The sequence below is a fragment of the Bufo bufo genome, chromosome 5 (assembly GCF_905171765.1).
Source record: "Bufo bufo chromosome 5, aBufBuf1.1, whole genome shotgun sequence".
NCBI lineage: Eukaryota > Metazoa > Chordata > Amphibia > Anura > Bufonidae > Bufo > Bufo bufo.
In genome coordinates, this window is record NC_053393.1 from 357,452,420 (window position 1) to 357,466,608 (window position 14,189).

General features: G+C 38.9%; 1 protein-coding gene across 1 annotated transcript in view; it reads left to right on the forward strand.

Moving 5' to 3' along the window:
- Positions 1-14,189, forward strand: part of GABBR2 (gamma-aminobutyric acid type B receptor subunit 2) — a 940,304-nt gene that overhangs the window by 906,554 nt on the left and 19,561 nt on the right. Inside the window, exon 17 of the mRNA XM_040433083.1 lies at positions 520-649. Coding sequence (XP_040289017.1) covers positions 520-649 — 130 coding nt within the window. The remainder of the gene's footprint in view (positions 1-519; positions 650-14,189) is intronic.

Genomic DNA, 14,189 nt, shown 5'->3' on the forward strand with positions numbered 1-14,189 from the left:
TAGGCTTGACAAAGACTGGTGTACAGTCGAAACGTTGCCAATTGTGTCTGGAGGTACGAATAAAGGATCGTTTTGATATTGCGGAATGCTGCCGAAGCCATCTTCTTTTCTATATCTGAAGCTGTTGATAGTCTGATCTGTGGCTTGGGAGTCTGATCTGAGGTTGATGGGGGTCTGATCTAAGGCTGATGGAGGCTGGGGGGGGGGTCTGATCTGAGGCTGAGGGAGGTTGGGTGTCTGATCTGAGGCTGGTGGAGACTGCTGGGAGGTCTGATGGGGATCTGATCAGAAGTCTGATGGAGCTTGGGGATTCTGATTTTGGAGTATGATCTTAGGTCTGATGAAGAATAAGGGTCTGATCTGAGCTCTGTTAAAAAAAATATGTTTTCTTATTTTTCTCCTCTAAATCCTAGGTACTGTTCATCTTATAGTCTAAAAAATACAGTATATCTCAGTCTTTACAGTCCATTATATGATGAAATATGTTAACAAAATCATATTTTTTACATTTCTACACAGCTGGATAAAGATCTTGAGGAGGTTACAATGCAACTTCAAGATACTCCAGAGAAAACAACCTATATCAAACAGAACCACTACCAGGATTTGAATGATATACTCAGTATACGAAACTTCACAGAAAACAAAGGTAAAAAGTACAAACTATTTTAATATTTTTAGTTATGATCCAGGTAAGATTGAAGTCAATGCTTAACTGTTAAATCACTACTATCTAACCAATCTGATATTAGAGAAAGCAAACAAAAACGTCAAATGAGACATTAAAGCAAATTCTTGTAATCAGGCATAAATTAACTCATAGGATAAACAATATTTTTGTGTTTGCTTATAGTGGCCATGTTGTGACAAAAGGAATTGCAGCAATACTGGTGGCAACCTTTGAATTATTGTTTCAGCTACTAATGCCAAAATAGTTTTAACATGCCAACAGACGCTAATTAAAAAGTGACAACTGATATGGATGTAATTCCTGTTTTTACTTGTGCAACAAAACAGGAAAACATCTAAGAGTGAGCTTAGTGGGGTATTCCACTTTATATTTTTTTGTTTATTTATGTAATAGGAAACTATACAATTTACTCATGTTTCATCAAATTTTGCATTCATACCTTTCTTATATCAGGCGGTTGACCCCCGCTTATGCAGTAGAATAGTATAGGCCATGTATCAGTCCTATATAATGTATCTATAGCCTAAAGGAAACATAACATTAGTCATGTGACATCATATAATCTCTGACATTCAGTAAGCAACAGTGTTAAGTGATTAAATAGGACTAGTGTTAGAATAATGATTTTATTGTGCTTATTACAATAACTACAATTTTGTGTGTACAACCCCAATTCCAAATATAGTTGTGACTCTGTAAAATATAATTAAATGTAAATAAAACCAGAATGCAACAATTGGCAAATCTCATACAGCCATATTTTATTCACAATAGATCATAGAACACATATCAGATGCCATTTCATGAAATTAATGAACTCATTTAGAAATTGATGGCTCCAACGCATTTAAAAAAAAATCGGGATAGGGCTATTTCTACCATTGTTTAACATCCCCTCTTCTTTTAACAAAAGTCAGTAAAGATCTGGACAGTGAGGAGACCAATTGCTGGAGTTTGGGGAGAGGAATGATGTAAGCTTTTAGCTGCTCAACAGTCCTGGGTCTTCTTTGCCAGGTTTTTTGTCTAGGACGTTTCTCTTGCGAGGCCATGCTGTTGTGATGGATGCAGTATGTGGTATAGTACTGGCTTGCTGAAATCTGCAAGGCCTGTCTGGATAGGAGCATATGTTGTTTTAAAACCTCCATATATTATTCAGCATTGATTGTGCCTTTCCAGCTATAATGTTATGTTATACTCTTAAAATTATGTAATCCCTGACATTCAGTAAGCAGCAGTGTTACATGACATACATGTGCTAGGTCAGCATACAGGACACATTCATGTGATAAGTAAATTGGACTAGTGGTGGAATCAGTTTTATTGTGGTTATTACAGTAACTACATTACTATGTGTATTTACATGGCTGCCTGTCTGTAGGTGCTTTGTAAAATGGCCGCCTGTTTGCAGGTGATGTTGTAAAATGGCTGCCTGTCTCTACGTGATGCCATGTTTTTAGCAAAGTTAAGTTTAAAAAAAACTAAATGAACACATAGTTCTTTTTCTACAGAGACATTGACAGATATATGATGAGATACTCCTGTAGGTAGTAATGCTGTAAATACTGTACATGTTATGCTCCTCAATGCGCTACTTTCACATGTTATCTACCCAGACAGTTAACTGAAAGCCAAGTCATATGATACTTGTGAGGGTCACATGATGGCTCACATGACTGATGCCATGTTTAGTTCTATCCGGCTCTACTATGGATACATTTTACAGGACTAAAATGGGGCAGAATTTTTTTTTCTATATGGAGAGAATACTGTATAGACATAATAGAGGTCTGCAAAAAAGATATATACAGTATTAGAAAATTGTCCAACATCCTACTCTTTAAATAAATAAATAAATGTAATCATTAAAACCTGAATACCTATTTAACAAGTTAAACAGTTGCAAGAAATGTTTACTCCACTATTCAATGGCTTTTGTAATGTGATATCATGCTATGACATGATATCACAGTCAAGTTGGAAACAGCTCCATCTACAGTTTTTTTTTATAAAGGTCTAATCTTTTCAGTTGCCATATAAGAGGGAACCCTTCCATAATACGTAACAGAATGATGTACATTTTTAGTAAATATGAGTGATCCTACAAAACACCATTGGTAAATTTAAGAATGATGGTAAGGTGAATCCATCATACAATTTTGTTTATTCTTTAGTAATCACAATAATGGAGAGCTACAAAAATTAATGGCAGGATGAATGTAGTATCTATTTGGAAAATATTGGGGAGAATTTGCAGTCACCAGCCAGGAAGCTGCACATGGGGGCACTTGTAAATTCCAGCATGGCAATGATTCAAATCATGAAGCCAATATGACTCTTCAGTAGCTGCAGGTTCTGAAGCGGCAGTCAGAGTTTCCTGACCTCAATGTCATTGAGACACTTTGAGGAGAACATAAGCTGTTCATGCCAGAAAACAAAAGAATTTAGAGGATCTGCAGGCTTTTTTCCAAAATGAATAGTCTTAACGACTTGAGAAAATAAAGAGCCTCATTCACTATTCAGCTATCACAATCAAACTGCAAGCCATCGGTGATGCAAAAGGACTCCGCACACAGTATCAAGAGCTAAACTGTTGAGCTGGAGCACTCTATTATTTCATTTAACTTTTTCCTCACATCTGCCGTACATGTACTGAGGAAGTTGGGTTTTAAAGATGATGTCTGCTCAAGAGCTGAATTGGCATCAAGGCTGTTATTTTACAAAAAAGACACGCGGTGGCAAAAAATATTATTCCCGCAAAAACGGTAGTCAATTGCGACCATAGCATCTGAGCACAATTTTTCCAGGAGTACTGCACTCTCATGGACCAAACTGTGTTATTCTGTGGTGTATAAAAGTGTTATTCAAAAAACATTGCAAATAACAGTTGTGTTAGATCGCTTATCTTTTCTAATAAAATGGTAAGAATCTAACAGACCAGGAACACTGCGATGATGTCAGTGTCCTGGTTGAGGAGTCGTGATGCAGTGAAGTCATTGCAACCCCTGCACTGAGATACTGAAGACTGGCAGATCATCATGGGAACAAGGAGCGAGGCGAGTTTGTCTTTTTTTTGTTGTTGTTTTCATTGGTACAACTGGGCACATTATAAAATTTGGGGACACAAAAGTGGGGATGATATAACAATGTGGAGATGCAAAGGGGGAAATTATATTGAAGGACTGTTATATTGTGGGATACAACAGTGAGGTCATTATAACAGTGTTATATTGTTATAAAGACAAAAATGGGAAAGATTTTGTGTGGGCACAAAAGGAAACATTATTAAAATTGTGGGGTCAGAAAAGGGGGTCATTATATTGAGGGACAGAAAGAGGAGCTATTGTTATATTCTGGGGGCACAAAAGGTGAACATTAATACAATATAGCGCACAAAAGTGGGACATTGTTATATTGTGGGGCACAAAAGAGGAAATTATAATAATGTAGGATAATGAAAAGAGGACATTATTAAAGTATAGGGGCACAAAGGGGGACAACATATTGTTGGGACATTGCCATTTAGGGGGCACTCAGAGGACACCATTACTGTACGGGCAGTCTGGGCTATTAATCTTTGGGGAGTACTATGACTGTGTGGGGCACAAAATGGGTGGTTATTACTACCTGGGTCACTACATCTGAGGGGGAACCAGGTCCAAAACTTTCCCTGGGGCCCCTAAGACTCCAGTTACATGCCTGGTTATGATATTTTAGAACCACCTTAAAAGGGTTGTCTGTAGAGTTGAGCGGACACGTGGATGTAAGGGTTCGACGGGTTCGACGGGTTCGGCCGAACTTTGGAAAAAAAAATTGAGTTCGGGACCCGAACTTAACCCCGAACCCGAACCCCATTGAAGTCAATGGGGACCCGAACTTTTGAGCACTAAAATGGCTGTAAAAATGTCATGGAAAGGGCTAGAGCATGGCAAGTGCTCTGCAAACAAATGTGGATAGGGAAATGACTTTAAATAACATAAAATACGTAAAAATAAAAAAGAATAATCTTGATCTAGGAGGACGAGGTCCATATGGAGTAGGAGTTTGAGGAGGCGGTGGATGTGGCGGTGTAGGTGGAAGCCGCGGTAGAGGAGGGTACACCCCAAAACATTGGCAAATATAACCTGTGATAACCCCCTCCAGTCATGCTAAACACATGTTCAGACAATGCAAATTTTTGAATTTCAACTGAAAATGTAACTGACAATTTATTTTTATTTTTAACCTATCTACCAGGTATAGCAGTGGTACATCACACCCAAAAATTGTTGAATTTCACCAGAAAATGTAACTGACAATTATTTTTTTAACCTGTCTACTAGGTATAGCAGTGGTACTTCACACCCAAAAATTGGTGAATTTCACCAGAAAATGTAACTGACTATTTATTAATTTTTTTAACCTGTCTACTAGGTATAGCAGTTGTACATCACACCCAAAAATTGTTGAATTTCACCTGAAAATGTAAATGACAATTTATTTTTATTTTTTTACCGGTCTACTAGGTATAGCAGTGATACTATGCACACAAAAATTCATGAATTTTACCCGAAAATGTAAATGACAATTTTTTTTATTTTTTTTACCGGTCTACTAGGTATAGCAGTGGTACTATACACAACAAAATTGGTAAATTTCACGCGAAAATGTAAATGAATTTTTTTTTTTTACCTGTCTACTAGGTATAGCAGTGGTACTATACACCCAAAAATTGGTGAATTTCACCCGAAAATGTAAATGACAAAGTAGTGAAATGACATAAAATAAAATACGTACAAATAAAATAAATAAATTTGATTTATGAGGTGGAGTTCCATATGGAGTAGGAGTTTGAGGAGGCGGTGGACGTACCGATGTAGGTGGAAGCGGCGGTGGAGGAGGACAAGGTAGCCAACACAATTTGTTTGCCCAAAATGGCTGTATTTCAAATACCTGAATCAAACCCCTGTATTTAAAGGGTGTATCTCACATGGCCTGAACCAGGCTAGTCCTCAATTAAATTTGTTTGCCCAAAATGGCTGTATTTTAAATACCTGAATCAAACCCCTGTATTTAAAGGGTGTATCTCACATGGCCTGAACCAGACTAGGCCTCAGTTAAATTTGTTTGCCCAAAATGGCAATTCAAATATTTCAAATACCTGAATCAAACCCCTGTATTTAAAGGGTGTATTTCACACGGCCTGAACCAGACTAGGCCTCAATTAAATTTGTTTGCCCAAAATGGCTGTATTTCAAATACCTGAATCAAACCCCTGTATTCAAAGGGTGTATTTCACACGGCCTGAACCAGACTAGGCATCAATTAAATTTGTTTGCCCAAAATGGCTGTATTTCAAATACCTGAATCAAACCCCTGTATTTAAAGGGTGTATCTCACACGGCCTGACCCACACTAGGCCTCAATTAAAGATTTGTGCACCAAATGGCGGTATTTCAAATACCTGAATAGAACCACACTATGTAAAGGCTGTATCTCACAATGACATATGCAGCAAAGGCTGCCAAATAAACTTTTTTGCCCAAACGGGTGTTTAATAACTGAATATGGCAGCAGTATATAACCCTGGAATTTCAAACGTCAAGATGCTGCAAGGCCTGAAAAATTGTGTCTTTTGACCCAAAAAGGGTGTTTTTTTAATAGAACAATATAAGCCTTGTATATACAGGGTGTATCTCACACAGCCTGACCCACACTAGGCCTCAATTAAAGATTTGTGCACCAAATAGCAGTATTTCAAATACCTGAATAGAACCACACTATGTAAAGGCTGAATCTCACAATGACATCTGCAGCAAAGGCTGCCAACGTTTTTTTGCTGCAAGGCCAGAAAAATAGTGGAATCTGGCAAAAACTTGTGTTTTTAAAAACCCAGAAAATGGTGGCTGTATTTCTAGCTTAAATTGCACACTGACTAATCCAGATGTTGTATATTGCCAAAAAAGTGTTTTTTTTGTAACAGAATATGAAGGCTGTATATATTAAACTTGAATTTAACACTTGCAGATCTGGAAAATAGTGTTTTTTGGCAAAAAAAAAGTATGTTTTTAAAAACCCCGAAAATGATGGCTGTATTTCTAGCTAAAATTGCACACTGACTAATCCAGATGTTGTATATTGCCAAAAAAGTGGTTTTTTTTGGTAACAGAATATGAAGGCTGTATATATTAAACTTGAATTTAACACTTGCAGATCTGGAAAATAGTGTTTTTTGGCAAAACAAAGTATGTTTTTAAAAAACCAGAAAATGATGGCTGTATTTCTAGCTTAAATTGCACACTGACTAAGCCTGCAAATGCACCAGATGTTGTAAATTGCCAATAAAATTGTGATTTTCAATGTCCCAAAAGCTCAGATGCAGTGCTGGTGTACTGAGCTTGCATAAAATGGCCGCCGCCGCCCACCTAACTGACTTATAAAAGTTATTTTTTTCGGTCACTGCGCTCAGGCCAGGATAAAAAAAATTGTGCCCTGCACCCACAAAACACAATGTATGTAGATCGCTGAGTTAGATTCAGGTTTTGAGCAAAGATTCAGTCCTATTCCCTCCCTGAAATCACCAGCAGCATCCGCTTACCCTACACTAAGCACAGCAGACGTGCAGCGCTAGGTGACTCCAGCTTATATAGAGGCTGGGTCACATGCTACACTGGCCAATCACAGCCATGCCATTAGTAGGCATGGCTGTGATGGCTTCTAAGGGCACAGAGTTAAACGCTTGGTGATTGGCTGCTCTGCAGCCTTTCAAAAAGCGCCAAGAAATCACTAAACACCAAACCCGAACTTTTACTGAAATGTTCGGGTTCGGATCCGGGGTCCAGAAATCCTAAAGTTCGGTACGAACCCGAACTTTACAGTTCGGGTTCGCTCAACCCTAGTTGTCTGCTTTTTTTATATCGATGGCCTATCCTTAAGATAGGTCATTAATTTCAGATGGGTGCTGGGCCGACTGCCGGAATCCTCTCTGATCAGCTGTTTTAAGAAAAGGCAGCGATCATACGAGTGCTACCTTCTCTATTCTGTTTACCTGCTTGCCATCGCAACTGCAGTGTTGAGCAGGAGTAATTACCACTCTGCCATCCCCATTTACTTCTATGGGACGTCTCTGTGCTATTCAATTGAAGTGATTGGGGACAGCAGAGTTGTAATTATACCTGCTCACCGCTGCATTTGCGAAGGCAGTGCTCATACGAATGCTGCGTTCTCTTTAAACAGCTGATTGGTGGGGGTGCTGGGAGTCTTCCCCACTACCGTTTTGATATTGATGACCTATCCAGAGGATAGGCCAGCAACAGATAAAAAAGTGTACAACCCCTTTAACTTTGCATGTGTATTGATATCGACCTTTCAGAGTAATGGGGCATTTAGACAAATAGATAATTGTTAAGGCGATTAATGACACAATCACATGTAACAATTTCAAGCCGATGACAGACAAGCGTTTTCATGCAAAGATTATTGTTTATAAATTCGCATACAATTGTATACTTGCCTATTCCAGGATCGATCACAGTATTTAGACAAGTATAGTAATGCAATCATTTTCATACAACACGCCTGTTTTTATTATTCCCATTACCACACAAAGTAACTTTACATTATCACAATTCAACAACAAGTGATAATACATTCATTCACATAAACACTTTTACAAGCATTTAATGAGCATTTTCAGTATAACTGTTAAGTCGCTACATACATCTACACTACACAATTATCATCCAACATGAATCATTAGCGTTCAAATTGTAACAATTATCTGATCACCTATGAACTCCTTCGGGGCAATTGTTTCTTTTAGGATTGCATTTTACTCATTTCGAGCTATCAATACTGAGCAGCAGATTTACTAAGACTGACATTTCATAGGCCAGTTTTTTTGTAAATAGTCAGCTGGAGTAAGATGAAGTCAGATGGCCAAATTTATTAAGAGGCCTGTGCCTCCCAAAAATTGGCACATCTTTTGGCTGTCGATGCACCAGAAACTGAAATCTATGTCATATACGAGCTGGCATAGATTTCAGCTATAGCCACTATGACCTATGCCTAAACAAAACAAAAAAAAAGACAAGCATAAGGGCTCATGCACACAAACATATTTTTATTCAGTTTCTGTTCTGTTTTTTTTACAGGTCCGTATATGGAACCATTAATTTCAATGTGGCTTTAAAAAAACGGAAATGACTCCATGTGCATTCCGTGTCCGTATGTCCGCATGTCCGTTCCGCAAAAAAAAAATAGAACATGTCCTATTCTTATCCATTTTGCGGACAAGGACAGGTATTGTTACAATGAATCCACAAAAAAACGGATGCAACACAGACATCACACAGATGTCATCCGTTTTTTTGTGGATCCGTGTTTTGCGGACTGCAAAATACATAAAAGTTATGTGCATGAGCAAAGAAAACACAAGCACTATATATACTATATTGCTTAAACAAGTACAATTAAATCAGATTTTACAGAGAATTGAACAGAGAACAGAGGATAGTATTGGATTATATTCATTTTTTTCTCCTCAAGATATAGAGTTTACATACCAGATCTAATAGTCCTGGGACATTATTTTTCTAGTAATCATCTCCATCTAGTGGAGAATGTGAAAAATACATGCAGACGTTTACAACAAAGAAATAACTAAGGGCTCTTTCACACCTGCGTTCTTGTCTTCCGGCATAGAGTTCCGTCGTCGGGGCTCTATGCCGGAAGAATCCTGATCAGGATTATCCCCATGCATTCTGAATGGAGAGAAATCCGTTCAGGATGCATCAGGATGTCTTCAGTTCCGGTACGGAACGTTTGTTGGCCGGAGAAAATACCGCAGCATGCTGCGCTTTTTGCTCCGGCCAAAAATCCGGAACACTTGCCGCAAGGCCGGATCCGGAATTAATGCCCATTGGAAGGCATTGATCCGGATCCGGCCTTAAGCTAAACGTCGTTTCGGCGCATTGCCGGAGCCGACATTTAGCTTTTTCAGAGTGGTTACCATGGCTGCCGGGACGCTAAAGTCCTGACAGCCATGGTAAGTGTAGTGGGGAGCGGGGGAGCAGTGTACTTACCGTCCGTGCGGCTCCCCGGGCGCTCCAGAGTGACGTCAGGGCGCCCCAAGCGCATGGATCACGTGATCCATGTGATCACGTCATCCATGCGCATGGGGCGCTCTGACGTCATTCTGGAGCGCCCCGGGAGCCGCACGGACTGTAAGTATACCGCTCCCCCGCTCCCCGCTCCTACTATGGCAACCAGGACTTTAATAGCGTCCTGGGTGCCATAGTAACACTGAAAGCATTTGGAAGACGGTTCCGTCTTCAAATGCTTTCAGTACACTTGCGTTTTTCCGGATCCGGCGGGCACCTCCGGCAACGGAAGTGCATGCCGGATCCCAACAACGCAAGTGTGAAAGAGGCCTAACATCATGTAAGTAGAATATAGAGATGAAACCAAACTCTTATGTTTTGGTTTCATCCTTTGCTGTAATCGAGAGTAAGAAAGGGGACTCCTAAATGCCTGACATCTGCAGCAGCATATGCTTGTGCGGTTTCTTCCCAGATGCTGTCCTACAAATGGAACTGTCATCTCAAGCTTGCAGCAGGAGTATAAGGACAAAGCATGAGTATGCTATAGTCCAAGTTTGTCTGAAAACCACAGAATAAAACACTCAGCACCGGGCAATGATCTGGAGAGGACCATTTGTTCCCGATCATCTCCCAATTGAATAGGTATTAATTGTACAGAAGATACATGACCAGACGGCAGAAATTATAGATTGAAAGTATCAGCTGACTAGTGAGAAGAAGGAAGTTAACGTCTTCAGGAGGCAACATGTGATGACTTGCAATGTCATTTTTAAACTTTGTATAGTATGAAAAACTGTCCACAGTATGTCATATTTAGTGTTCAGCGAATCGAAGTTGACGACATGGAATTCGATCCAAACTTCAGGAAAAATTCAATTTGTCACGAATCCGAACTTCCTGGTGCTTCGTGGTAACTAATCGGATTTTTTCTAAAATGGCTGCTGCACATGTTACAAAAATCAATGAAATATAATTATTCACCTTAAAACTTTACTTTTATTGATTCTATAAAAAATCCCACAAATTCAAATATCAAAAAGACAAAAAGATAAATAACCTTGGGACTTATTAGACATGAAAGTACAGATATTTAGTTGTTGCCACTAAGTGGCTACTAACGATGCTGTTGACCATGAAGCAGGTGATAATTGGTCTTACAAGATGGGACCAAAGCGATATCAGGATCTCTCCTTGGTGGTAAATCAATGAAGAATTCTGTTGGCTTAAATCCAGGAGGACCCAGTGATTCCGCTTTTAGGCAGTTGGGGAGCTGTCCCTAACCATCTACGCTCACCCTGACTAAAAGCAGAGTTATTGCCCCGAAAGGGGCTGCCCTACTTATAGGTGGCTGTACCCTAATCTGTAATCCCTCCCTGAGTAGATTCCCAATTAGAAATCAACTGCCAACATATCCTGGATGTATAACTGGACAGTTCAAGCAGGAAGACAAAAAAGATCAGGTTATGTGGAAGATCAGTGCTTCTCCAAAAAAGGTGAATAAAGAAAAGAAAAAAAAAGTCCCAGGTGATACAAGATGATCAATAATTTGACCCCGACCCGTTTCCCCCGTAATATTAAATAGGTTCATCAGGGGACCATTTCATGTATGCACAATGCCGTTAGATGATGGTGCCAGGAGATGAATGGCTTCCAGCAATCATATGTCTGTCAAAACCGGGTTTAAATATCCCCCCTTAGGTTACTTTCACACCTCCGTTTAGGTGCGGATCCGTCTGGTATCTGCACAGACGGATCCGCACCTATAATGCAAACGCTTGTATCCGTTCAGAACGGATCCGTTTGCATTACCATGAACAAAAAAATATATTAAATTAAATAAATTTTGTGGAATCAGCTGACGGTGTAAAAGGAGAGCACTCTTTCACTCTATAGTACAATCTTGGGCCACTGCATGGTTACGTATATTATACCTGATGCTAACATTGACCTTTAAGGCTGAGTTAACACTTCCGTTATTTGGTCAGTTTTTGACCCATAACTGACCAAATAAGTGAAGAGTTTCACTATCACAGCGGACCAGCTATGCGTGTTTCTGCAATGCATAGTGATGTACACCGAGATACACGACCCCTGCAGATGTGAAATAGCTGATTTATAACGCGCTTTTTACTAATTAATTCGGATTGATTTTATTGGAAAAATTTGGTGAAGCGTCTGAATAGAATTTTTGAAAACTTTGCTCATCTCTAGCCATATTATCAAATTACCAAGCAGTTTACTGTACAGATATGGCAATTGCAAAAATGTTCTGCCTTTAGTCCAATGGTTTTACGTGCTGTATGGGATATTTACATTCAGGCTGACATCATGACGCACAGGATTGTTCCAGCATTAAATGTTCCCCAAATTTGACAAAATTGGTAATGACAGTAGGAAAAAAAAGTTATGTTATAAGCAAACGTAGTTTAAGAAAGTGACAATAGACTTGTGAGACCAATATTTTGACATAAATGCAATTGGTTTTAGATACGTATTCTGCTCTACATGAATGTCATTATTAGTCTTGGTAGGCTTGTGTGCAAGGTATTCAGAATAAAAAATGTGTGCGATAATGGTGCTCTTAAACTTGTGAAACAGAAATATGAGATTAAAGAATTTCTAATTAGGTTATGCTATTAACAAGTGGAAAGATAAGAATACTTTGCACAAAGAAATTCCATTGTTAAAACTGCAGATTGCAGCCATCGTTTTCGGCTCATTCCTTCTTCTTTCATGGGTCCCCTGGCTTTAAGGCTTTAAGCAGATTCCTTTAATTAAGTTTCTACTAGTGATGTAATATGCCTATAGTTATTCTATATATATATATATATATATATATATTTTTTTTTTTTTACAGAAGGTACCTGTTGCCGTATCTTTAAACTAGGGTACTTACCAACAGTACTGTGAAAGGGGCAGGGTCAACCACAACAGGGCAGGAAAGGGGGTTTTTCAAATTTACCCCAAAATTGAGAGTTTATGAGAGTGTTGTCAACACTTAGGGGTAGCCATGGGCGTTCCCAGGGCAGAACTTGGCAACTACTGGATACTGTGTCAGATTATTTCATTGAAGGGGCTATAATTATACCCTGAATGCATAAATAAATGTATTAGATGGACGGATAGGAGGTCTCACCTTTGGGACATGCAAATATTTAGCAAAAATGGGTTTCTAATAATAGGTCCTCCTTGAAGTGGTTAACATTTTTAAGTCCCAGGAGGGGTCACACATTTTTGTGCAATCCTCATTTGGCCAAAACGTGCAACTTTTGACTGTTTCCAGCTATTTTTGTCACTTTTGCAAAAACTGGGTGTGGCCTAGAGGAAAGGCGACATATTTACTTTCATTTATGTAAGAAATTGTAAAGCAAATCTATACCACCTGGCATAGATTTGATTTTCATGTACACGGAAAAAGGTGTGACAATTTATTAAGATGACTGTTCAAAGCCTGGATGTACATTCAAAGCCTTTAAATCGTTGGATTGCATGTAGACCCATAGGCCGTGGCCAATTTATATAGAAAAAAGAGGAGTTTTCTCAAAAACGCATTGTTCTAATTTTGCATACAGTCTAATATCCTTCGCCTCTTGAGTATGGTACATGTTTGCGATGGGAGAACAGTCCTGGTTAGAAGATCAGGATGTTATCAAGGCACATGATAACTCAGACAAAGAAAAAATTTCAGATCAGAAGATGTCATTCACAAATTTTTGAAAGACTGCTTTAGCATTGCAAAGCAAAGACATGAGTTTTTAACCTGAAGTGGACCCTTTTTAAAAGAATCGCTTTTATTCGTTTTATTTGAAAAAGCATAAGTATAAACACCCTGTGATAACTGGATATCCAAAACAAATAATAGGACAAGATGTTGCCCAGCTACCACCGTGAATTGGTGAGACAAAAAAAAAAGATAAGTAGATAGATATGTAAGGATTTCCGTGGCATTAATGACCTTTATAGGCTTGGGGTCGGGTAGAAAATAGGGCACATTGATGGTTCTTTCCTTATACCCGCCCTGAAATAATCCTCTGCCCAGGGATGAACCCTAATGGTGGGATCACCCTGTCCCCGTGCCTATCCTGTCTAGCCCTGTACAACCCTGTACAGTTGGAATTTATTACAGATGATGTCCGTTAATTTTATATATATATTTTTACCCCGACGCGTTTCCCCACTTCTGGTTCGTCAGGGGGTCGGTTTAAAGGATAACAATTTATAATGATTAACATCAGGATGAAATACAATGAAGTTATATATAATTACTGTGTCCTGATCGATGCCATGATAGTGCAGTCTGTTATGGAGGAACTGTGGATTCCCCAAAAGTGGAATAATCACCTAGGAACAAGATAATATACAAAAGCCTACTGTCAATATTATGGCTACAAAAAAGATATATTCATGTGGATTTCCAAGTA